Below are 23645 nucleotides of genomic sequence, written 5' to 3'. Positions count from 1 at the left end.
GCTGCCAATCTTTAACACTGGAAACCTAGGATCTCAGTAGAGTTCTTCACAGCACAACTTCACCCAATTCCTCAAACAAAAAGACAAGGAAGATACTGATTACTGATAACTATTTTATAACTTCAGATAATATTCCTTTCAAAATTTTTTTTTAAAAATAGAAAACTACAATCCATGTTGCCAATTGAAGACATAGAGCCAAAATGAGATAATCCATGGAGAGATTAAAAGGTTTCATGACGGGGGTCAATTTTATTGCATTTTTGTGTCAAGTTGTTGGTTCTTTTCCAGTTTTTAACCCCTTTTTGGAGGCTGACAACTATATATATATATATATATATATATATATATATATATATATATATATATATATATATATTCTCATATGTTTTTAAAAAGCCAAGGAAAATAAGTGTTCCTAAGTAGCACAACTGTTTGAATTTTCCTTGATTCATTATATCTAAAACCAAAATCACCTTGCATGATAAACCTGTCCTTTCCATCTTCTCTCTTTTCCCATTTTTCTCAAGCTCTTGAACATCTTCCATATAGTCCATGTGCAATCAGCTAATACAATGTCATTTCTATCTCCCATTACAACTATCTTCAGGTTCTCATCTCTAAATCAGAGACATCTCAGGTGTAATCCATATCTGAAAAAGAACGTTTCTATATTATATACTGGGTCATCTCGATTTGTTCCAAAGACCTCCAGGAAGAATTCCATGATTGTGCCCTTTGTAGCTAACCTCTTCAGAAAGGTCTTCTCCAGTAGGTACCTCTCTTCTTAATTCCTTACCATCTGGCTTCAAACCTCATCAATCCACCAGAACTGCTCTCTCTTTGGTGCCAGACACAATGTCCTCTGGTCACACCTCGTGCTCCTTGACTCTCTCTCTGTGCAGCCTTTGACACGGCTGGTCACTCACTCATCCCTGATAGCCTCTTTTAAGTTTCTGGACACTCCTCTCTTTCTTCATTCCCCTCTTACCTCTCTGACCACTTTTTCTGTCTCCTTCGGGGGATCCTCTTCCAGATCATACACTCTCACCATAGGTGACCCTTGGAGTTTTGCCCTCTTCTCCTTCCTCTATCCTACTCTCACTCAGTGATCTCCTCAGCACCTTTGCTGATGATTCCAAAATCTATGTATCCCTCCCCAAGCTCTCTGCTGACCTCCAACAACCTCACATCTCTATTTACCTTTGTCCAGTAGACTTCTAAACTCAATATATCCAAGATGGCACTCATTATCTTTCTCCCAGGACCCTTCCATATAACTGAAGAGTACCACACCACCCTTGCAGTCACTCAGGCTCACAACCTAAGAGTCATCCCAGATTGCTTATTATCTCTCACCTTCCCTGCTTCCCCAATATCCAAGCTTTTGCCAAGTTTTGTCCACTTCACTCTCAAAATCTCTCTCCAATACAGCCCCTTCTCTCTGACACTTCTTCTACCCTGATACAGATCCTTATCACCTCACATTTGGATTGTTGGAATAATCTGCTGAGGAATCTTCCTGCTTTGAGTTTCTCCCCACTCTAATCCATGTTCCATCCAAGCACCTGATCATGAAGCCCCTCTATTCACATATACTATTGCCTCCAAGAACAAATACAAACTTCTACCTTTCCTTACTCCCCAACAAACACTCTTCAATTCAGGAACACTGAGCTCCTAGCTATTCCACAAACAAGATATTCCATTTTCTGGAATTTTCTCTGGCTGTCTCTAGGTTTCAAATATCTTCCTTTCTCATATCTACTTACTGGCTTCCCTCAAGTCCCAACTAAAACCACACTTTCTAAAAAAATCTTCCCTAATTTCTAATTCTGGTGAACTCCCTTAGGCAATTATTTCTGGTTTATCCTGTATACTGCTTGCTTTGTATATTTGTTTGCATGTCTCCTGAGGACAGGGACAGTCTTTGGAGTCTTTGTGCATTCCCAACACTTAGAACAGGCCTTGGAATGTAGAAGGCACTTAATATTTCACACCTGATTACTGATTCCATGCAATTCAAAGCAGTCCATCCCAGTTCAGAAGTTATGATAGGGCCAAAATTTATCTTTTTTGGATTTTAGTTTTGTCCTCCAGTCTCATCCTTCTTCAAAAGGCCAGCCCTTTAAATACTAGAAAATAACTTTTCTTCCCCAAACTAATTCTCTCTGTTGCTTCAACTGATTTTCAACTGGTGTGTTCTTAATGTTTAGTTTCTCTTCTAAACATGCTCTTTCCAAATGAGTTACCCAGAATTGCCCAACATCATCTGATACGGGCTGAAATGCTATGTAGCTATTGTTATACTATAGATTCATAATGAATTGGAATTCCATTAACATCCCCAGATCTTTTTAACACAGTGTTGTAACACACGGAATTTATTCCTGTTAAGTTTCATCTTAGGAGGTGGAGCCTGGTGTTATCGGTCAAGGTCTTTCCAAATCTTTGCTCTGTCATCTCAGCTTCTTGTTGGGTGCATTTTGGGTAAGTGTGCCCTCTGAGCCTTCATCAAGCAGAGTCTGTTCTGATAGGATCTTAACAGGCTATGGTCCATCTTGCCGCTCTCGAACTGATGGGGTCCACTGCCTAGCAAAAAGGAAAAACGCCTGACTGGCATTTAAGGCCCTTCATTACCCAGCTCCAAACTACCTTGGCAACCTTTTCTCAAACCATCCTCCTTCACACACTCACCCTTTCAGGAAATTCGACCATTCTCCAGGTCCCTTTGTCTTCTTACTCTAGATGTTGCCTTCTCTTCAGGTAGATACTCCTAACTGTTCTCAGGCAAAATTAATCACTTCCTCTTTATTTTCCTCCTAAATGGACCCGGCTCTGTCCTTGTCCCTGGTCTCATCAGCTCCTCCATTACACGGATTTGTGGTCTTGTCTTTCCTCTATTTGATGGCAGGAGTGACCCAGGCTCCAGTTATGTTTCTCTCCAGAGCCCAGCCCAGGGCCCTGCACAGGGCAAGCACTTAAATGTCTGTTGAGCTTGTTGTATAAGTCAGTGTTTTCAACTTGGCAGTTACTAAATTGAAGCCAGATACTCCAATAAACATTGTATAAAATTGTTCCAGAATGGTTTTTCACATTATAATATGGGTACTCAAATATCGCTGTTCAATCTTTTGTGGCATAGCCATCCCATCCGATCACTAATTAACACAATGCTCTTTTTATGAGATGAAACGGGACTCTGGTTTAGTCACTTCACGTCTGAGTTGAGGACTCCTGTACATGAGGAGGATACTAACATGCTACTAATCTCACCAGATTACGATGAGGATCCAAAGTATATAAAGCTGCTTAGAAACAAACTATGGTACTACAGAAGACTTTTGAGAGTCATGTAGACAGGGGCAGCTAGGGGGCGCAGTGGATAGAGCACCAGCCCTGGATTCAGGAGGACCCGAGTTCAAATCTGATCTCAGACACTTAACACCTCCTAGCTGTGTGACCCTGGGCAAGTCACTTAACCCCAGCCTCAGGGGGGGAAAAAAGAGAGAGAGTCATTTAGACAGCCAAGAAGGCCAAATACATCAATATTAAAAGAAATTAATTCAGGCTATTTGCTGGAAAGTTGAATACTGAAGCTTAAAATGATTTGACCACATAACGAGAAGATAGAACTCACTGGAAAAGACTGGTATGGGGAAAGACTAAAGTCAAAAGGAAAAGGGGAAGACAAGGGATGAGATGTATAGATAGTATCATGGATTCAACAAACAGGACCCTGAACAGGTTTAAGAGACAGCAGAGGATGGAAGGGCCTGTCCATGGGGTCACAACGAGTCAGACATGACTCCACAAGAACAAAAAAACAGAGTCATATAGTGATCAGCTTCTATTAGTTATAAAATCTGAGGTTAGAAAAAAGACCTCCTCAGAGTCTCCTCACTCAACTACACTCCAGCTTCTTCTTCTTCTTTTCCCCCCCTGAGGCTGGGGTTAAGTGACTTGCCCAGGGTCACACAGCCAGGAAGTGTTAAGTGTCTGAGACCACATTTGAACTCGTGTCCTCCTGAATTCAGGGCTGGTGCTCTATTCACTGCGCCCCCTATACTACAGCTTCTTAAACTATGGGGTCTCAAAACTGAATGTGGGGGTCACAAAATTATGATTTCTTATCAGTAAATATGATTGTACATTATTTCATATACCCAGAGTCTCAGACAAAAAGGGTCATGAGTGGAAAGTTTCAAAAGCCCAGGATCCACATGGTACCACCACTCTCCAAAAAAACTAAGGCTTCAAAACTAAACTGTGGCCAAAAAAAGAATGGCTATTCTGTAAGAAATAAGGCTCAATCTCAGGGAATGCTGGGAAAATGCCCATCAACTGACCCAGAGTGAAGTGAGCAGAACCAGAACCGCTTATACAATGACCAGGACACTGTAAAAACAAAGAACTTTGAAAGCCTTCGGAACCTGACAAGCACAATGCCCACCCAGGATTTCAGAAGTCTGATACTCACCTCTTGACAGAAGAGTGTTACGCTCCGTGGGCGTGAGTGAGATGTGTGTATTTTTGGACAGAGCCAATGTTTTGCCCAGCTGTGCAACACAAGGGCTTTGCCTTTTACTTTTCAGTGACAAGAGAAAACAGATTTTCATTCATTAAATAAGACTTTTAAAAGCTGCACTCAAGGCTTGTGTCCGTCTGGCCGTTAAGCTAAAGGGACGCAGCCTCACTGATGGTCAGTCCCACAGGCTTCTGAAGCACCTAGTCCTGGGCGCTTGCAGCCCCGTAAAGAATGGACAACCCCTACTCGTGCGGAGCTCACACCCCAGTAATAAAACTGACCTGTGCGGTGCTCTTTTCATTGTGCAGAGAACTCTGCAAAGATGAGCTCCCCGCGTCCTCTGCTCAAGCCCAGCAGTCCGCTCGGGCCAGTCCCCCACCCAACTCTCCGGGATTCGGGGACGAGCCTCCCCGACCCCTGCCCCGGGACAAGACTTCTTTCGCTGCTCACACGCTGTCTGATGCCCTAGCTCTGAATTTATAATCTGGGGGAACCAAGAAACGCCAGCTTGGGCCACATTGGGAGCATCTCTGCGTCCATCACCAAGGTAGCAGCCCTGCTATTCTCAGCTCTGGGCGTCAAAGCACCCAGGAAGCACTGAGGGCAATGCGGCCGCTGACAAGGGGGTGGGGACGCAGGCCCGAGCTGGTGGACAAAAGGGCCCGAATTCAGATGATGGCTCTGAAACTTGCTAGCTCTGGACCCTGGGCAAAGCATTTCTCCTCTTAACACCTGAGTTTCCTCTGGTAACTGAAGGATTGGCTGAGAGCCCTAAATCCCTCCACATTCCAAAGGGCTTAGCGCATACTGGAATACCCAGTGCTTAATCCCGCCGCTTCTCAGAATTATTATTTTTTTTAATTTATGACTGTTGTTGTTCACTCGTATCCGATTCTCCAGGTCCCACTGGGGGTTTCCTGGCAAAGATACTGGAGTGGTTTGTCATTTGCTTCTCATTTTACAAATGCAGAAACTGAGGCAAAAAAACAGGGCGAAGGCCTTGCGCAAGTGCCGGCTGGGAAGAGCCTGTGGCCACAGGTAGACTCGGGGCTTCCCGACACCCGGCCCCTGCAGCACCCACCTGCCCGCACTTTATAAAGAAAGAAAGTGCGAAACTTCATTTAGAGGCCAGCGAAAACAAAAGAAATTGGGTTTTTGTGTGTTTTTCTCATCCAAGTTCATTGTCCCCCGTCATGGAGCCTTGGGAGGAGCCAGGTTAAGACCCTTCCCTACAGGGAAGCTCTTCCGATCCACCGCCTCCCACACTAATCCCCACGTGCCCCCAGCGCAATGGCCGGCATGTAGTGGGCGCTTAGTAAGTGCTCGCTCCCTTCAGTATGCAGACTAAGACTACATACGTAACATTCTCACACATAACAAACTAGCACACAGACAGGCTCACAGGCACACGCGCAGTCACCTCCAAACTTAACCCTGCCCCGCCTACTCTTACACACACCCGTGCACACACACTGGCGCACTCGGGTTCCCACGCATACAACCCCGGAACCACGGCCATTGACACACGCTGATAGAAACGCCCTTAAAAACACACACATACACATACACATGCACACGCACACGCACTCACACACACTTACTTCTCACCTACACTCAAGTACATTCACGCACACCCAGACAGGGTTTCCGCCCCCTGCCCGTGGCCGGAGATGCGCATGCGCGCTGCGCCCCAGCTCCTCCCTCCCCACTCCCTCCCCCCCCCCCAAGGCGGCGGGTGTCCACGCTATCCCGGCGGCCGGACGGGAGAGGACGGGGGATCTTCTTGGCGCCCTCCCCTGCCGTTCCTTTCCCCCCCTGCCTCCCCTCCTCCTCCGCGCGGCCCGCCAGGCCTCGGCGCCAGCAGCCTCAGGCCTCCTCCGCCGTGTCCCCGGACACGGGGCTCACCTGGCTCTGGGGCCCGGGGCCGCCGCCTCGGCCGAGAGTGCCGCCCCACGGAGCCGGAGCCGGAGCGGGAGCCGCAGCGTGGACGCGCCTCCTCTTGCGCCGCCGCCGTCGCCCGGCCTCGAGCCCACCTCAGTTCAAGCTCAGCGCCTTCCGGGGCCGTCGCCAGGCAGAGGCAGTCGAGCTGCCGAGCTCATCGATGCAGGCGGGCGAGCAGCGAGGCCGAGTGCCGATGTGGCGGATCGGCTCGCCGAATCCTCCTCCTCCTCCTCCTCCTCCTCCCCCCCTCCTCCGCAGCCCCTCCCGGCTCCCGGAGAGCCCGAAGTTAGATCGCCGAGCCGGAGCTGGGTGCGGCTCGCGGGTGGGCTGGGTCTTTCGTAATAAAGGTCAGCCGGGACTCGGTCCGGTCCCAATAAAAAATAGATGGGCCTTGAGGGAGCGGTGCTGGGGCTGGCTCTCGGAACCGCCCCCCCCGGAGTTGGGGGCAGCGGGAAGAAGCGCCCCCGGCCCCCCGCGCCCCCCGCTTGGTTATTGGGGGTTTGACGAGGGGCTCCGGCAGGAGGAGGTGTCCTCGAGTTGGAGGAAAGGGTTGTCTGAGGGCCGTCGGGGGTGGGCGCGGGTGTGAGCCCGGAAGAAGAGTTTTATGTGGGGGGGGAAAGTGGGGGGTCCTTTCCTCCTTTACGCCAAAAGCAATTAAAGGAGACGGGGCGTTTTCTGAAAATGATACGCTCTGTCCTTCCCAGCCCTACTCTCACCGTCAGCCCCAGTGTTCTGTGGAAATCCAGTCCCCCCTCTCTCCCCCCCCCCCCCCGCCCCAAAGCGAAGCCGCGAGATCTGCGACCAGAGGATCTGGAAGGTGGGATCTGGGCACAGGAGCGGTCCGGACCTGTCCCGGGCCGGGTGGCCGGGGCAACGTCCAGCTGCGACCCAGCGAACGGTCCCACGTGTGCCCCTCTTCGCCCCCCTCCCAAATCAGGGACATTTCTTTTAAGCGACTTGTCTGACGTGTATTTAAATTATTTGACTTAAAAATGTAAATCTTCCAACTTGAGCTTTAATTAAAAAAAATAAAAAGTGAAAACCGCACTTTTACAAAGTCCTGCACCACCTGCCTTGGAGGGGATGGGGGGGGGCTATATCGGAACTCTTAAGGAAGCAGCGTTATTAGAACTGGGCAAAGTTAAATGTTTGCAGAGCAATTTAAACTCTCGGTTGTTCAAATAAGCCGTAACTCGGGGGATTCTGTGGCGCAGACGCTGCGGATCCGGGATAACTTCCTCTGAGGACCAACCGCCGCCCCGCCAGCATCTTCCAGGCTCTCATTTAGCTGACTGAAGCACCGAGCTCTTTGTTTTTCATCCTCTTGTAAATTACCGAGCTTTTCATGTGTTCTAAGGTCCTAGCGTTTACCTTTAAGAGTCAGTGCAGGATCTTAAACTTAAGTTCGCATCGAAATGAACCAAAAATAAAAATTAAAAAGACGACGAAGAAACTAGATTAGCTTCTGTCTCACCCAAGACTTCCTAGCCCTGCCAGGGACAACAGATACCGTTGGGGCGTCTCGACTGTTTAAATGACAGCCACATTTGGATAATTCGGAGCTTCACGTTCATTTAATTGGATGCATTCTTGATCTTTCTCATAAGTAATCTGAAAATTGAATAAAAGAGGCCAAAGTTATAGGTTTGTTGCGTTTTAGAGGCCAGAATACATTAGGAATCAAAATGCTTCCTTCCCTGGCAGTTTGCGAGCTAAGTTCTAAACCCCACTTTTAAACTCACAGAGGTCAGTGAATTTGGTGTGCAGTGGGATTAAGTTTTAAGAGAAATAAATGTTTCAGATAATTTATTTAAAAAAATATATCCATGTAAAGCTAGGAAAAGCAGACCCACTTCTAAATACAATGATAAAATACCGCTTCGAAGAATGGAAAGTTGGATTGCCAGAGATCCGATTATTGAAGTTATACCATTTGTGTAAACTGTCCCAAAGGAGGTAAACAAGGGAACGCTCGGAGGCTCTAATATCCTGTCCAGAAATATTAACGGGAAATTTAATCTGCAAAAGGAAGATAAAAAGTATTATCAAAAAAACAAGCAGAGACTCCTTCTTACCTCAGGTCACCGGAGAAGAATTTTCATGAGAAGAATATACTTAAAATTTAGAACCATAATGGTTTCTCTCCCGAATTCCTTTCCCTTTTCCGCTCATTTGTGTCATTGCTCTTGGAAAAACTTTTCTAGTTCTAACTGATTTTTTTTTTTTTTGGGGGCGATTGATATCAGTTCAGTCTTGTAGGCGACTTCATATTGAACCAGATGATTTGACTCAATATCAGTAACAAGTATTTTAATAGTGAACATCATGGAGGTAGCATCTCCTGGAAATTTCCAAATCAGATGTGCATGGAGGGACATATTTGTGAATATGAGCCACATAAAAATGCATTTCTGGGTGTCCTTTTGTGCCTATATTTATTTATATGCAGACTCCTTGGACTCAATGTATTAATGGGTAGAATACCTTGGCCTTCGAATATAGATGCTCCTTTGAGGGAATTGTTTATATAAATTACATTAGAGATGTAGTCTTAAGAACTTGTACACTTCCCCCTACACCAAAGAAAGAATATTTCCGAACTTATTCTTCCAATGAAATGTTTTTCCCCCAGCCTCTGTAAACTGCAGGATAAATGAAAGAGAGACACTATACACAGTTCAGAGTTAAACGAGAATCTCGTTCAAAATTGGAGAATCAAATAAAATGTAACTAAAATGCTAAATACGATGAAAAGAGCACTTTTTAAAAAGGGGTTTGATTTGTTGCTGTTTTTATTGTTTTTCGAGAGAGAGATGATCTGAAATACTAGAGTGTCAGAGCTTAAAGGGACGTCAGAGATCCTCTTGCGCAGTTTTTTAATTTTACAGATTTAGAAACGGAGACCCAAGAATTGAGAAATGACCAGTTTTTTAGTGTATCTTAAATATATTTTGTATAACAAGGAAAATAAAGTAAACACTATTTTTTTTTTTTTTTTTTAGCGTAAATCCTTAAAGAAATTCAAGAAGTGACAACACTTGGAAGGATTCCTCTGCAAAGAAGCAAGGAGAGGAAAGTGGAATGGGGAAAAGGCCACCACACCTGGCTTAAAATACCCTAGTCAGAAAACCTCTCTTCAAGAAATTGGACAGACCAACCTTTCCCAAATATAATTCAACGCATTAGCCAAGGTTTGGAAAAACAAACCAACCAAACGGGGATTGGTGGCCGCCGGCCCTCCCCAAAGTATCAGCCGCGTCTGGGCTGACCCCCTCCGCTGCTTCTCTTCCCTTTGCTTGGATAGCGGGCGGGTCACCTGCGAAGCTTAGCAGCAGCTCCGGCTCTCTGCAAGCGGGCTAAGGAAGACGCGCAGAGGTAGAGCCAGCTCCTCGGCTCTCCCTCCCCAAGCACCACTGTCAGCTCCACTTTGGCCCCTCCCCTGCAGATCCTGCCCTTCTCCCCTGTGTTTAACTAAGTCGGGATACTAGCGCAAGATCCACGCCTAATTAAATTAATTAGGGATTCTTGTCAATCCTGGATTAATGGCCGACAGCAACCCCGGCCACAGCGATCTGAAAACCTGGAGGACCAGCGATCCTTTTTTTTTTTTTTCTCCGCACCCCCACCCCCTCATTTCCCCCACCCTTTCCCCTCCTCCTCCTATCCCTTACTCCCTCCTCCTCCTCCTCCTCCTTCTTCTCCTTCTCTCTCTCTCTCTCTCTCTCTCTCTCTCTCTCTCTCTCTCTCTCTCTCTCTCTCTCTCTCTCTCTCTCTCTCTCTCTCTCTCTCTCACTCTCCATCTCTCCTTGGTGGCTCGCTTGATACAGGAGAAGGGGCTTTATTCAGAATTGCAAGGGGAGATAATTTGCTCAGAACAAGGGGCCGGCTTTGCAAAGTATAAATAGTGCGACTTCAATAAGCAACATCACTATCAGATCCGAACTCTTAGCAGGAAGAATTGTCAAAGATCTTAACATTTAACAAGATCTCTCCAGTTGGGAAACATCAGCTTCCATTTGACTCCAGCCTGCCCTCAACCCTCCTCCTCTCCCCTTCCTCCTGCACCTCCTCCTCTTCCTCCTCCTCCTCCTCTTCCTCCTCTCGTCCTCTTCCTCCTCCTCCTCCTCCTCCTCCTCCTCCACCAGCACTACTACCGCTACCACCTCCTCCCCCCTTCTTTCTCCTCCACCCCCCCCGTCCCCATTGATGTGTTATTATTGGGGGGTTTGGAACAGTAAAAAGAAGAAGAAGAAAAAAGAGAAAGGGGAAGGCGATCGGAGGAAGGAGAGAGAGAGAGCGCGGCAATCGGGCCAGACCATGGAAGAACTTACAGCGTTTGTCTCCAAGTCTTTTGATCAGAAAGTGAAGGAGAAGAAGGAGGTGATCACGTACAGAGAGGTCCTGGAGAGCGGACCGGTTCGGAGCAGCAAGGAGCCGGGGGGTGGCAGCGAATCGAACCGGGAGGACGGCTGCAGCCCCGCAGTGAGAGCTGCGGGAGGAGGCGGCGGCGGCGGAGTAGGAGGAGGTGGAGGAGGAGGAGGAGGTGGAGGAGGAGGTGGAGGAGGAGGAGGAGGAGGAGGAGGAGGAGGAGGAGGAGGAGGAGGAGGAGGAGGAGGAGGAGGAGGAGGAGGAGGAGGAGGAGGGCGGTCTCCCGTTCGGGAACTGGACATGGGCGCCGCTGAGAGAACCAGGGATTCGGGCAGTCCCAAACTCACTGAGGGTAACGGCCAGACCCGAAACACCGCGCTTTCCCCCCTCCCCCCATCCCCTTCAACTCTGGCGGGGAGAGGACCCAAGAGTCCGGGATTCTGGGGGTTGGGGGTTGGGATGGAGAGCCTTGGAAATGCGGCCAGCCTGTTTTAAAAGTCAGCCGGGGGAGGTGGCAAGAGAGGGAGAGTGTGGTTTGATTGTGTTTGTGTGTGTGTGTGTGTGTGTGTGTGTGTGTGTGTGTGTGTGCATTTTGCGCTGCAGACATTGTTGTATTCATTCCACTAAAGTGCATTTTGCTAGCTAGAGTATCTTGTGCCTAGTCTGGGCAGGAGCCCGTGCAGAAAAGTTGAAGAGCGAGAGGCATCCTTTTTAGGCTGCCTTAGGTTTTAGGGGCGCTCGCTTGTTACCCGCCTGAAGCTGAGACTCTTTGCTCGGAGTCTGAGAGGAAGGCTTCCTTTTTTAAGCTCTTGCACTTTCCTATTATAGAAAGATTTGATTTCCTCCCTCTCCGCCTTTCCTTCTCCCCATCTCGCTCTCTGCTCCAGCGAACTCATTCCGGAGACTGCTGCTGCTTTCTCGATTGTCCTAATGTCTATTTATCCATCGAGTAAAGAAGTCTAATCTTTGCAGCCAGCGTTTATCAAAATACGCCTCAACTGGGTCTCTTAAGGCTGTGCATTTTCGATCAGGCCAATGGATTTAGGTATTCTTTGAGGATTTTGTTTTGCTTAAAATGACTTTTCTGGTCCACAATCCGTCAGGACTCTGGTCTTGAAAAAAAAAAAATTGAACTTTGGCCGCCAGGAGAGAGTTAGTGCAGGGGGGAAAAAAAAAACAAACAAACAAAGCAAGCAAACTACAGTTTGTTTTATGGTGATGGTAGAACATCCCAAACTCCAAGGCTTTCGATAATAAAAATTAATCCGGGACTTCACGTATAAATTAACTAGGGTGCAGCCATATTTTTCCAATTAGAAAATATGTGGCAAGCATGGAATCAGCTATTTAAGCAAACAATTACCTTGTTTATAACATGATCTGTTCCTGTTTAGAGACCACTAAGCAGGGAGCCTGGCCTGACACATATTAAATTAAATCTATTAATCGATTTACAATTTGGAATATCTTTTTTTTCTCTCCCTCCCTGCAGTCAAAAGTTTGAAATGCAGCCACCGATGTCTGGGGTGGCACGAAATGGGTAAAACATTTGTGCCTCTTTAGCGGATTTGGGTGCCTATATTTCCCCGCTGATATTTTCCTGAAACAATTTATGACTATGGCTTGGAAAAAAATGGTCCAGGATGTTTGATACAAATTTCCTCTTTCTTTCAGAAAGGGCAGATGCTTGTCAAACTAGATGTCTATCGAATTCGTGATTAGAACAACAGCTAAAATATATGGCAGTGCTAGGGCTGCGATGGATTTGCGTTGCTTAGTTGCTCTGATTCATTCCTTTTTTGTCTTCCCATTTGGAGGATAATTTGGAAGAGGAAATAGGCTGGTTTTTGCATGTTCCCAGGGCCCTCTGCGCTTGAGGTGTATTTCTCTGTTTAAAAAACCTGCATCTGGTGTCCGGGATCGTTTGTTTCAGAGCTCAGGCCAAATGATTTCTGGTGCCCGTCGGAACTCTGAGGACTGAGTCTCCTTAGCAGCAGATTTGATTTGATTTTTTTATGAACAAATACGGAGAGGGATTCTGGCTTGGGAAGAGCTGGAAGAGGGCAGGCCGTGCTCGTTCAAACTCGGACTTCTCGAGCCCAAATGGCATTGAGAAACGCTAAAATAGGGACTGGGAGTTCCTGTGGAAGAGGGAGCTGCAGCTCCTTCACCCGTGGAACTGGGGAGGACGATCGCTCGGTGATTTCCATAACCCAAAGTGTCCATTTGAAAAGAAAAGGGCAGAAAGAAATGGGCCGTATCAGCTGGCGTGTGTCAATTCAGGGCAGGGGGAAAAATGCATGTTTTATTAAACAAACAGAGCTGTCGATTTCACGAACAGGCAGGGATCAACCAATAGAAACACGGGATGGTAAATATAGCACTTAAACCTGTTGATATAGATGGATATATACATGGATATTTACACAAAGCGTTGCTACGTGGTGAGGTTTTTGATTTCGTTTCTTAAGGACAGAAGGAGGAGGAGGGGAAGGACAAATAACGCCTGGCTTGCCCCTCCGCCAGCCCAGAGCTTTGTTTTTCCCCTCTCTGTTGCTGGCGGGAGCCTGGGATGTGGTACCGCCACCGGGAAAGTAAACATGGCGTGAACGAGTCCCCGCTCCCGGGTCCGGAGCGAGGATGCTGGGCGGAGAAGACGAGAGGGGTCGGACAGCATCCGGGTGGGCCTGAGCAATCCAGGCAGTCTGGGCCAACCTTGCTTCTACTGCTGCTGTCCCCTAGCCCCCAAGAACACCGCTACCTACATTTTGACGTGTCAGCTTCTCCCTCCCTCTTGCTCTCCCTCTCATCCTCCCTCCCCCACAAAACGCCTCACTCCGATAGAATGGTTAGCAAATAAGATCAGCAAGTTTGCAGCAGCCAGGGACCGAGGGGATGGCCAGAAAGGAGCTTTTTCTCCACAGGTCAGACCGGAGCGAATAACTCCAGAGCTCTGAGGATCCCATGTGGAGAAGGCCAGAGCCGAGGGTTCGCGGGCGGAGGCATTAATCACTGGCCTGATTCCGCCCAACAATACCCATCTATCTCCTGATCTTGGTGGGAGCCAGAGTAAGGGAGAGACAGAGAGGAGCAGAAACGAGGATTGAGAGAGAGAGAGAGAGAGAGAGAGAGAGAGAGAGAGAGAGAGAGAGAGAGAGAGAGAGAGAGAGAGAGAGAGAGAGAGAGAGAGAGAGAACGTGGGGTGCCAGCCCGTGCCCTGAGAGCCTTCGCCACACCATTCGCTATGGTTGTGTGGCAGTGTGCGGCAGAGATCGGAGCACGGACTGCGTTCCTGAGGTCTTTCAGGAATCACCCAGTCCTCCTCATCTAACGGTCCTCCCAGGCCGGCCTGACCTTTGAGCCTTTCTCAGAGCACGGACTAGCTTATTTTCCCTTTTGCACGCCCGTGTTCGTAGGCAGGAGTGGGGAGCAGGTGGAGCAGCCCTGACACTTGGGCCAACCTTGAATTTGCTGTCGCCGTGTGTGTGTGTGTGTGTGTGTGTGTGTGTGTGCGCGCGCGCGTGTGAGTGTTCGCGGGTGTCCGCATCTGTATTCGTCCTACCCCCCTTGCAGTCTCCCCCGAGCTGAAGGACCGTAAGGAGGATGCCAAAGTGATGGAGGACGAAGGCCAGACCAAAATCAAGCAGAGGCGCAGTCGGACCAATTTCACCTTGGAGCAGCTGAACGAGCTGGAGAGACTCTTCGATGAGACGCACTACCCGGACGCCTTCATGCGGGAAGAGCTGAGCCAGAGGCTGGGGCTGTCCGAGGCCCGAGTGCAGGTATTTGGGCCGCGGGGCACCGACTGGGCTGGTGGCGCCGGCCCAAGCCGAGCGGTGAGTGGGGGCGCGCGCGCACGCGAGGGTCTCTGTGTGTGGGGGAGCGCGCGCGTGTGCGTGAGTCTGCGCGCGCGCGCCAGCCCACAGCAATCGGGCTGGGAGGGGGGATCGGGTGGGTTGCGGGGGGCTTACAGGACCGGAGAGGTAGCTGGTGCGCTATGTCCATCCGCGACCCAGAGGAAGAGGGAGTGCATGGGCCTTTCTTTCCCCGAGTCGGGAGAAAGTGCTTATGGGAAACTCCCCCACTCCCCTCACCCCGGAGAGATTAGCATTCTATTGAGTTTTTATACTAATTTTTCAAAACCTCCTTCGAACAAAACCAAAGCTGCTCAAAGTTTCTCTGAGGTTTTCTCGCTCCCGGCTTCGGGGGGTTTAACTCCTCTTATAAGCATTAAAAAAAAGAAGCAGCCGTGGTGATCGTTGTCATCCTGCGCCGCCGCGGCTATTTGGTTCTCGGGAGCTGGCCTTGATCTAAAATCCGCTCCGGGGGCTGGGTCGGCCACGCGGATACGGCCATTAACTTTATAGATGTAAAGACTATAAACTAAATTAGTAACTGTTAAGGGCAGAAATTTACAGGCCGGTTAACGGGAGACTCAAACTGTGCCGATGGCACAAATTCAGGCGGGTCTCGCGCTCTTTGTTCCCGAGATCGCTAGTTTTCTCGAGTCCTGTTTGCTCCTTGGGGGAACAAGTTAGGGGGCTGTTTTGCGAAACGCTGCTGCCCTTTCCACAGCGTGGGACAGCCGCAATTCAGCCCTATCCAATTGCGTCAAGAATCAGACCTGCTTGTCTTTTTTTTCCCCTCTCGAGGGCGATTGGAATAGCAGAAGCAGCAGCAAGCTTCTCTTCTGTTTTTCGTTCTTTTCCCTTTCGGGGAATCTTCCAGCTTGCCCAGCGAGGATAAATTTAAATGTCTCCGATTGTATTTCCGTTCAAATAATAAAATGGGAGAAAATGATGGTCATTATTTGTTTGAACACATGGAGTAGTTTTAGGCCCCAAACATCTGCAGCTGTTCCGAAGTCTCGCTGTAACAGATACTCTCCTCAATCTTTGTGCGCAGAGACCACCATCTGCACCAGACTATGCACACAATTCTTAGGGGGTTTCCCTGCATCTTGTAATAGGATAAGGACCTAAACAGAACGGTCACGTTGGACCAGAAAAGTCATAGTAAGCGGTCTTTGTCATCACAGCCTCCCCATAAGACCCCTTCCCCTCTCAGGGCTGGCCCACTGAGGGCTCTTCCTAAGTCTCAGAAGCTGTCTAAAATGATAGTAATAATATAGTGAAAGTAGCAGAAAAAATTATGCTAACCTAAATGCTTTGGTGTGGGGTAAGGGTGGGGGTGGGGGGAAGGGAGATGTGCCAGCTCCTCTAAAAGTACAACTAGAGGCAAAATCTGCGCTCTCATCATGCTAAATTGTGGGGTGATTTTTGTTAAGATATACGGATGAAACACTTTCCACTGAAACCAGAACTGGAAAAGTTAGGCAGTCATATCTCATGTGCTATTTGCATTGATTGGCAAAGGAATCAACTCAAGGCTATTTTTGTAGGCAGAGATGTGAAACCAGACTGTGACTTTTAATATATTTTTTTTTGTATTGATAAATTTGCTTCTTTAAACCGGGATATTTATGAAGAAGATGCAAAATTCCAGGAGCTGCTCAATATAAGCCTTCCTCTCCCACACTGAAATTTGAGCCATCTAATTCTTTCCCTCCCAGGAAGTAAACTGTATCATGTCCTCATTTCTCCAGTTTTTTTGTGGGTTTTTTTTTTTTTTTTTTAAGTTTTAAAGATAGCTTTTTGGTTTGCAGCTTCCCAGTAACTTTCAATCTTTTTTTTTTTTTCTATAGAAGCAAATTCGATTATCATATTAACGAGACAATTATTCTGTTTCTATGTTACATTCTACTACACAGAGGAGGAGAGAAATTCTCAACTTCTTTGTAGTGAAGCTTTTATGGCACTAATTGCCCCTCTTCCCCCCACCCCATAAAAGTAAGTCATTAAATGCTTTGGTGGTAGTTTTTCTTGAAGATAAAGCTAATTAATATTACAGTCTATTAATGAGCACACTCTTCCCAGGTCTTACTGCTCAAACATCTAAACCCATTATCACAAGTTAGTATCAGGTATCAGGGAATGATTTAGGTCTTTGGGGACTCTATAATGTGGAAAGATGAAACCAAGGCCCTCAGTAATTTATCAAGAAACAATTTATCTTCCAAATGTCCATGAAATATATCTTTCTATTTGGAAGAGTTCCTTTTGGGTTTTTGACTTTGGAAAAATGAAATTGTAAGATGGAGATTTGAAAGAAATGTGGAGACCCTAATATCATTACTTATAACTCCAATGTCCTTTGATATATAATTTTTTTTTACTTTGAGCTGTAATTTCTATTTCTATTTTGCCCTTTTAGGTTTGGTTTCAAAATCGAAGAGCAAAATGTAGAAAACAAGAAAATCAGCTACATAAAGGTACGTTTCTTAAAATATGTTTGGGTCATTTCCTTCTATAGGATGCTTTTTCTGACATCTCCCCTGGGTGAGAAGCCCTCTCCATCTTGAAATTGCTTTGAATCCTTTTGCATGTTATCTTCTATCTATTTATTTGTGTTTGTTATTTGTCCCTCAAATAGAATGTAAACACCATGAGGAAAGGAACTGTTTGGTTTTGTGTTTTATCTTCCACTTTAGATGTTTAATTACTGGGTTGAATGGAATTGAATTCTGTTAGAAACCTTATTTAGATATAATGTCAACCAGAAGAAGAGCCCTTAAAGATGTTCTTGTTTACTTAATTTATGAGCTGCAATCTGCATCTTTGAAGGGAACATCCAGCTAGATGAAATCATATATCCATTTGAGTGTTTACAGAATACTTGAAAGAGGCCTTGGGGGTATAGGTGTGAAATCTTACATATAAATTATTAATATGAGATTTAACATTAAAGTACTAAACTAAGAAGATGACTCCATTACTCCATATGCTCTAAACAGAATTTAGTCCACTTTGGTGTTTATTTGTATTGTTAACCACATATGTACATATGAATATATATTTAAATATACTTATGTTTATACATATGTATCCTGTATATGTATGTATACAATATACAAATATAATGAGATGTGATTTTTTTTAAATTTTAAACAACGGATTTGTTTCTCTTATTGTTGCAGGCGTACTAATAGGAGCTGCAAGCCAGTTTGAAGCTTGTAGAGTTGCACCATATGTCAATGTAGGTGCTCTGAGGATGCCATTTCAGCAGGCAAGTACTTGAGCTGTTGTGGATTACTCCCACCCCCTTCTCCCAGAGATTCCCCCAGCTGTTTGACGTGCACCTGTGGTATTGATGTTAAGATGATATGATAGACTCATACCCTTTAAAAAAGCAATACACTGTCTGGGATCTGCCCAAACACTTCTTTTTGTTCTCACTGGGAGCTCCACAGAGAACAGGGAGCAGTAACCAGTCCTTTAAAAATGCAGTAAAGATTGCACTTGGGAAGTGGAGAGCAAAGCTTTTTGATTAAGTTTGTCAGTTCCAATGCAGAAGTTAGTGTAAAGGATTTCAAAAGCATCATTCGTGTGTTTTGTCTGTTCTCCAATTTCTAATCATATCCATTCTATATTCTCTGAGTTATTCTCCAATTTTTAGTCAAATGTCTAATCTTAAAACAAAAAATAAGTTTTCCTAAAGTAAAGCCCTTTTCTGATAACGGTTCTTGCCTAACAGAAGAGAAACCCAGCCAGTCTTCCCTGTACTTTCCCAATTCCCATCTTCATCAGTAATGAAACCTTTAAGTTACATCTAAAAAGGACAGTTAGCAGCAAGGATTTGCTCCTGGAAAATTCCTCTTCCCCCTCTACTCTTTCCTGTCAAAGTTAGATATTGTATTTTTGAATCTTCTTTCATGGTTCCCATTCACCTCTACTTTTTATTTTTATTTTTATTTTTTTTTGAAACTGGGCATTTCTGTGTTTTTATGTGCAATACTTCAAATGTTGCATTCCAATTAGATGTTTGGGTGAGGCTACCTTATGATTTGGGGGCTGGTGTTAAAGTGATGATGATTTGTCCAAATTTATTGCCTATCTTGAATCTGGCATTTTAGCTTCTAAAGAGGCTGAAAAAATGGGGATGTGGGAACAGGAGTGCGGGTGTGGAATCTTCAAAGAGGAAGCCTAAAAAGTACATGTTCACACTCAGGTCCCCGTGGTAGACATAGATACCTTTGCAGGCCCCAAAACATTCATTATATACCAGAAAAAGTTTGATTGTTTGCCTGTCAGACTTTAATGCTGTAGTTCAAATCTTTACTCTGTTACTTATAACTGAGTGATCTTGGATAATTCTGTTGCCTGAAGGAACCTCCCTGCCATCGTTTCCATTAATTCCGGCTCTCGTGGAGATGATGGCACTGAGGACTAAATGGCTTTGGAGGTTCCTTTCCAACTTCTGAGGCTTCTCTGGACCTCAGTTTCCTCCCTCACAGGATGATTGTTAAGGAAGCGCTTTTTAAACTCAAGCCCTGACTTGGGTTTTCAGTAGTGTGGGAAATTCTTGGGACAAGATGGGGAGAGGGAAGTTTTGCCTCTTGGGAAAAACAGCTTTAGGGGACTGATTCTTTAAAGGCAAAAAACAAACAAATAAAAAAACAACAAAACAAAAACAAACAAACAAAAAACCCTTCCGGGAACTTGTTTGTAATTTAGTCTCCAAAAGTGCTTCGGAGATGTTAAGTAATTCTCCCAGGCTCGTCCCCAAGTTAGATGAGTACCAGAGAACACTCGGACCCAGACCTCAGCCACCCCAAGATTGCTTTCCGTCGGACAGACAGGGCTTATCCCCATCGCGGGGTCTAATTGTGATGCGAGGAGGTTGAAGAGATGCTGAGGACTGGAGGGGAGGAGGTAGAGTCCCTTCCCCGCACTCCCCCCAGGCAGTGTCTCTTGTGTGCGGGATGAAAGGTTTGAGCGAGCGCGGTGTCCGGCTCCTGCACCCCAGTCCTGGCCGTGCACCTGACGGAACGAGCAGACCCAAACAGTAGGGATGCACTGGCGGATACAGGGAGGAAAGCGGGCCATCGAGGCAGGCAGCACGAGGCAGCGACCCGGGCCTCCGGGGAACGGAGGGCACGGCCAGAGCAGAGGGGAGGCAGACGGGCACTCCCGGCCCTGCCCACACCACGTGCGCCCGGTCTGACCTCCGCCCCCCAGCTCAGCCCCCCTCCCCCTCGGCAGGCTGGACGGACTCGGGGCGCCGCGCTAGGCCGGGCGGTGTTAATGCTCTGTTTTTATTTTATTCTCGTTGTCACCCTTAGGATAGTCATTGCAACGTGACGCCCTTGTCCTTTCAGGTTCAGGCTCAGCTGCAGCTGGACAGCGCCGTGGCGGCGCACGCGCACCACCACCTGCACCCGCACCTGGCGGCCCACGCCCCTTACATGATGTTCCCCGCGCCGCCCTTCGGCCTCCCGCTGGCCACGCTGGCCGCCGAGTCGGCGTCGGCCGCTTCCGTGGTGGCGGCCGCCGCGGCGGCCAAGACCACCAGCAAGAACTCCAGCATCGCGGACCTCAGACTGAAAGCCAAAAAGCACGCGGCGGCCCTGGGGCTGTGACTGCGCCGCCGCCGCCGCCCGGCCCTCCTCATCCTCATCCCGGCATTCGTCCTCAGGCCGCCGGCCGCTGGGCCCCTCACCCCCGGGGCCGCGGGGCCGCCCTCCCCCCTCTCCTTCCTTCCCCTGACCTCCTCTTCCGAGAGACTCTGATCAAGGACACCCGCGTCCCAGCGTCGCCCCCACCCTGTCCTGCCCCCGGGCCAGGCCGGAGGACCCCACGGCCCCGGCTCTCACAAAGGGCCCAGACTGATCCTGCTTTTGTAAAGTCCCGGCACTCGGACGCGATGGAGGGAGGGGTCGGGGAGGGGACAAGGTGGGGAGAGGGAAACTTCGCCTCTTGGCAAAGCCACGGCGGAGGACCGAGGCTTGGAAGGCAAAAACAAAAACCCATGGCTAATCACAGAATCCCACAAAAGACTGAAAAACTAGAGAAAAAGAGAAAGGCACTGATTTCTCATCCCCATTCCACAGAAGCTGGACAACGGTAACAGAATCAAGGAGGAAAAAAAAAAGTATTTACTACAATAAAAAGTTTGGGAATTGACATGGACGAAACTCCAGGTCTTTGGGGGGCGGTACCAACTTTAAAAATTTTTTTTTTCTTTTTCTTTTTTCTTTAATGGGCAAAGACGGCGAAGAGGAAGGAAGATGTATACTTATTTAAAGAATTAAGATGAAAAAGACACGCAGTTGGGAAGTTCACAGGTTTTGAAACTGACCTTTTTCTGCGAAGCTCACTTTACTACAAGACATTTGATAAGAGAGGCGGGCCTCCTTTTACGTTGAGTCAGATACTTTTTAAGTTGAAAACCCACCACGTCTGGAAGAGCGAGAAGAAAGAAGACAAACACGGAGAGAAATGACACTAAGGTGAACAATAAGGACATGGACAATGACGATTTCTCTGCGAAATTCTCATGGCTAAATTGTCCGGACTCCTGACAACAGAATGCGGTTTGCATGTTTCTTGTATTCCATAGATGGTGTCCCCTTCCCACCCTCCCTTACTCCACCTCCCCTCGGGTCACTTGCACTTCATCTTCATCTTTAGTAGGAAAAACAAAAATCAAATGCGGCTGGAAATGGATTTTTCTTCTCCCCTTTTAGTCCTGGAGGGGGAAAAAAGAACCCACCCTCTGTATGGGTCCACGGATTGTCCTGAGAGGATGGAGAAGGGCAGAACAATGTGGGGGAAGAAAAGCGAGAGAGACACGGAAGAGAAAGTGAATGTGAATGTTTTTTACTCTCTCTCGACTTCCCTGAGGTCGTCAGCGAGAATTGTTTCTTGTCCCCTCTCCATAACCGCCCCCCTCCCATTTCCAAATTTACCTTAAAGAAAGCCCAGCTAGGTCCAGGTACTAGGTACGTGTAAGATATGTTGATACACACGAACAAAGTTTATTTTGGCTATAACGTGTGACTTGATAGTTGACTATCAACATTTACATTTTATCTCACAAAGGTGTATCTATTAAGTAACCTTGAAGATTTTTGTTTTGCTTCGTTTTAGTTTCAATCCATAGAGATATTTAAACTGGAGGCACTCCATCTAGGTAATTCCTATCTCAATTTCCCATCCGGCCTCTTTCTTTTCTTTTTTAATTTACAAGAAAGAAGAAAAGCTCTTCTAAACGAACTCTTGTAAGCGGATGGGCTTTGTAACTATTTGTTCTCCATGAAAACAAAATTATTTATATTTACCATATTTTTTCTAGTGTGTTAACTTATTTCGAACGAGAAGATGCTGTTATTTCAAGACCTGTGTTGTCGGTACAATATGTTTCCTTTCATCTTTTGTTAAACCTTTTTAATAAGTGCCAAGTTATCCATTGAAGACACTTTGCGATCAATTGAATGGAATCAGTAAAGTTTGCGTTAACGGGTTCTCATCATTTTTGCTCTTGTTTCTGTTATAAATCACCTGTGACGTCCTTTCTTTCTGATAAACGTGTGCGTGTCTGGCGCCTGTGTGAAGCAAGGGCAGAAGCTACATTCAACCTTTCTATTGAGTTAAACAAGTGTTTTGATGAGGGTAAAAGGGAAGTATTGTACTTTTCATTAACAATTAAATCCAGGATTCCCCCTCCCCCTTTAATCCAGGAAGCGTTAGAAATCAAGTTTCCAGTTGTTCATTTAATGGAGGTATTCAGACTAAGTCGAATAGCGAAACTAAAATATCCCTATCCTAAAAGGGTCTTGCTTAATGGGCATATGAAAAAGATGCTTCAGTTGGAAGTAAGATTTCCCTCAGGAAACTTATTTTGGGGGAAAAAAGATTTCCTTCAGGGTGAACTTAATGGAGTTAGAGACAGATTTCAAGACTTGAACTCCTTTTATATTTCTACTTATATATTTTTTCCAGAATTCCAGACTTCACCCCAGATCCTAAATATAGTGCTAGAATGGCTGAACAGTCTACTGCTCTCCTCCCAACTCTCAATCCCTATCTCTGTTTTGTGCCTTTCTGTGTCTGTCTCTGTTTATCTCTGTCTCTGCGTTAGTCTTTTTCTGTAAGAGGGCTGAATTGGGGAGGTTGGGCACACTAAGAGTCCAAAGCTACTGAATGAGGAGGGGTAAAGTAAAGATAATTGGATTTGTGAAAAATGCTGTAGTCTCTGTTGTAGCTGTACTATTTGAGGAGATATTCAAAAGGCTTAACTAGCAGGAAGAAACTCCTGGCCTATCACTATCCCTTTGATCTTAGTCAGGGATTTTTAACCTGTACTCTGAAAGCTCTGTGGATACATTTCATGGAGTCTGTGAACTTGGATGGGAGGGGAATGAAATCTTTATTTCAACATAATTATTTTACTTTGTCATCCTGAACATTTTGTGCCATTAAAAGTATTATTCTGAGAAGTGATCTATATATTTCAAAAGAGTGCCAAGGGATCCATGATACAAAAAAGCTTAAGAATTCCTGATCTGTATAAAAATGATGCCCTGTATTGGTTGGAGAGTGTTTGACTTTTCTCCTAACAATGCTGTTATAAATCTCAGACATTTTGAGAATAACCTCCCTCTGTTCCTTATTGACTCTGAAACTCTATTTTACCCCTCCTGCTAAGAAGAGAGATTAGTAAGTAGAGTCTTTCCTTTTTTCCTTTTTTCTTCCTTCCTTTCTTTTCTTCCTTCCTCCCTTCCTTCCTCCCTCCCTTCCTTCCTTCCTTCCTTCCTTCCTTCCTTCCTTCCTTCCTTCCTTCCTTCCTTCCTTCCTTCCTTCCTTCCTTCCTTCCTTCCTTTCTTTCTTTCTTTTCTTTCTTTCTTTCTTTCTTTCTTTCTTTCTTTTCTTTCTTTCTTTCTTTCTTTCTTTCTTTCTTTCTTTCTTTC

The 23645-nt window shown here is 46.4% G+C and overlaps 1 protein-coding gene and 1 long non-coding RNA gene across 3 annotated transcripts; one reads left to right on the top strand and one right to left on the bottom strand.

Moving 5' to 3' along the window:
* Nucleotides 1-7464: 7464 nt before the first annotated feature.
* LOC141560227 (uncharacterized) lies at nt 7465-10922 on the bottom strand. Its single transcript, XR_012487660.1, has 3 exons — nt 10801-10922; nt 8400-8488; nt 7465-8080 (listed from the first exon to the last, which is right to left on the bottom strand). It is a non-coding gene; the product is annotated as an uncharacterized LOC141560227 (long non-coding RNA).
* On the top strand, nt 10244-22204 carry SHOX2 (SHOX homeobox 2). 2 transcript variants are annotated; one of them, XM_074298075.1, is made up of 6 exons: nt 10244-10973; nt 11031-11189; nt 14411-14619; nt 17111-17168; nt 17874-17962; nt 20055-22204. In XM_074298075.1, exons 1-6 carry the CDS (start codon nt 10676-10678, stop codon nt 20313-20315), a joined length of 1074 nt encoding a protein of 357 aa, XP_074154176.1. In that variant the 5' UTR covers nt 10244-10675; the 3' UTR covers nt 20316-22204. The 2 variants fall into 2 exon arrangements, with proteins under 2 accessions (XP_074154176.1, XP_074154175.1); XM_074298074.1 differs by lacking the exon at nt 11031-11189 and having other exon boundaries at nt 10244-10994.
* The last annotated feature ends 1441 nt before the right edge of the window (nt 22205-23645 follow it).

Source organism: Sminthopsis crassicaudata, chromosome 3 (genome assembly GCF_048593235.1).
Source record: "Sminthopsis crassicaudata isolate SCR6 chromosome 3, ASM4859323v1, whole genome shotgun sequence".
Classification (NCBI taxonomy): domain Eukaryota; kingdom Metazoa; phylum Chordata; class Mammalia; order Dasyuromorphia; family Dasyuridae; genus Sminthopsis; species Sminthopsis crassicaudata.
The sequence above is the reverse complement of the archived record's forward strand: the minus strand, read 5'-3'. Positions and strand labels throughout refer to the sequence as shown.

Bases quoted from the DNA above. Each gene is read 5' to 3' on its own strand.
- SHOX2 (XM_074298075.1), top strand. From the start codon at position 10,676: ATGTGTTATTATTGGGGGGTTTGGAACAGTAAAAAGAAGAAGAAGAAA. The intron at 11,190-14,410 runs GTAACGGCCAGA...CCCCCCTTGCAG, and splicing joins CAGTCCCAAACTCACTGAGG to TCTCCCCCGAGCTGAAGGAC. The intron at 17,169-17,873 runs GTACGTTTCTTA...TTATTGTTGCAG, and splicing joins AGAAAATCAGCTACATAAAG to GCGTACTAATAGGAGCTGCA.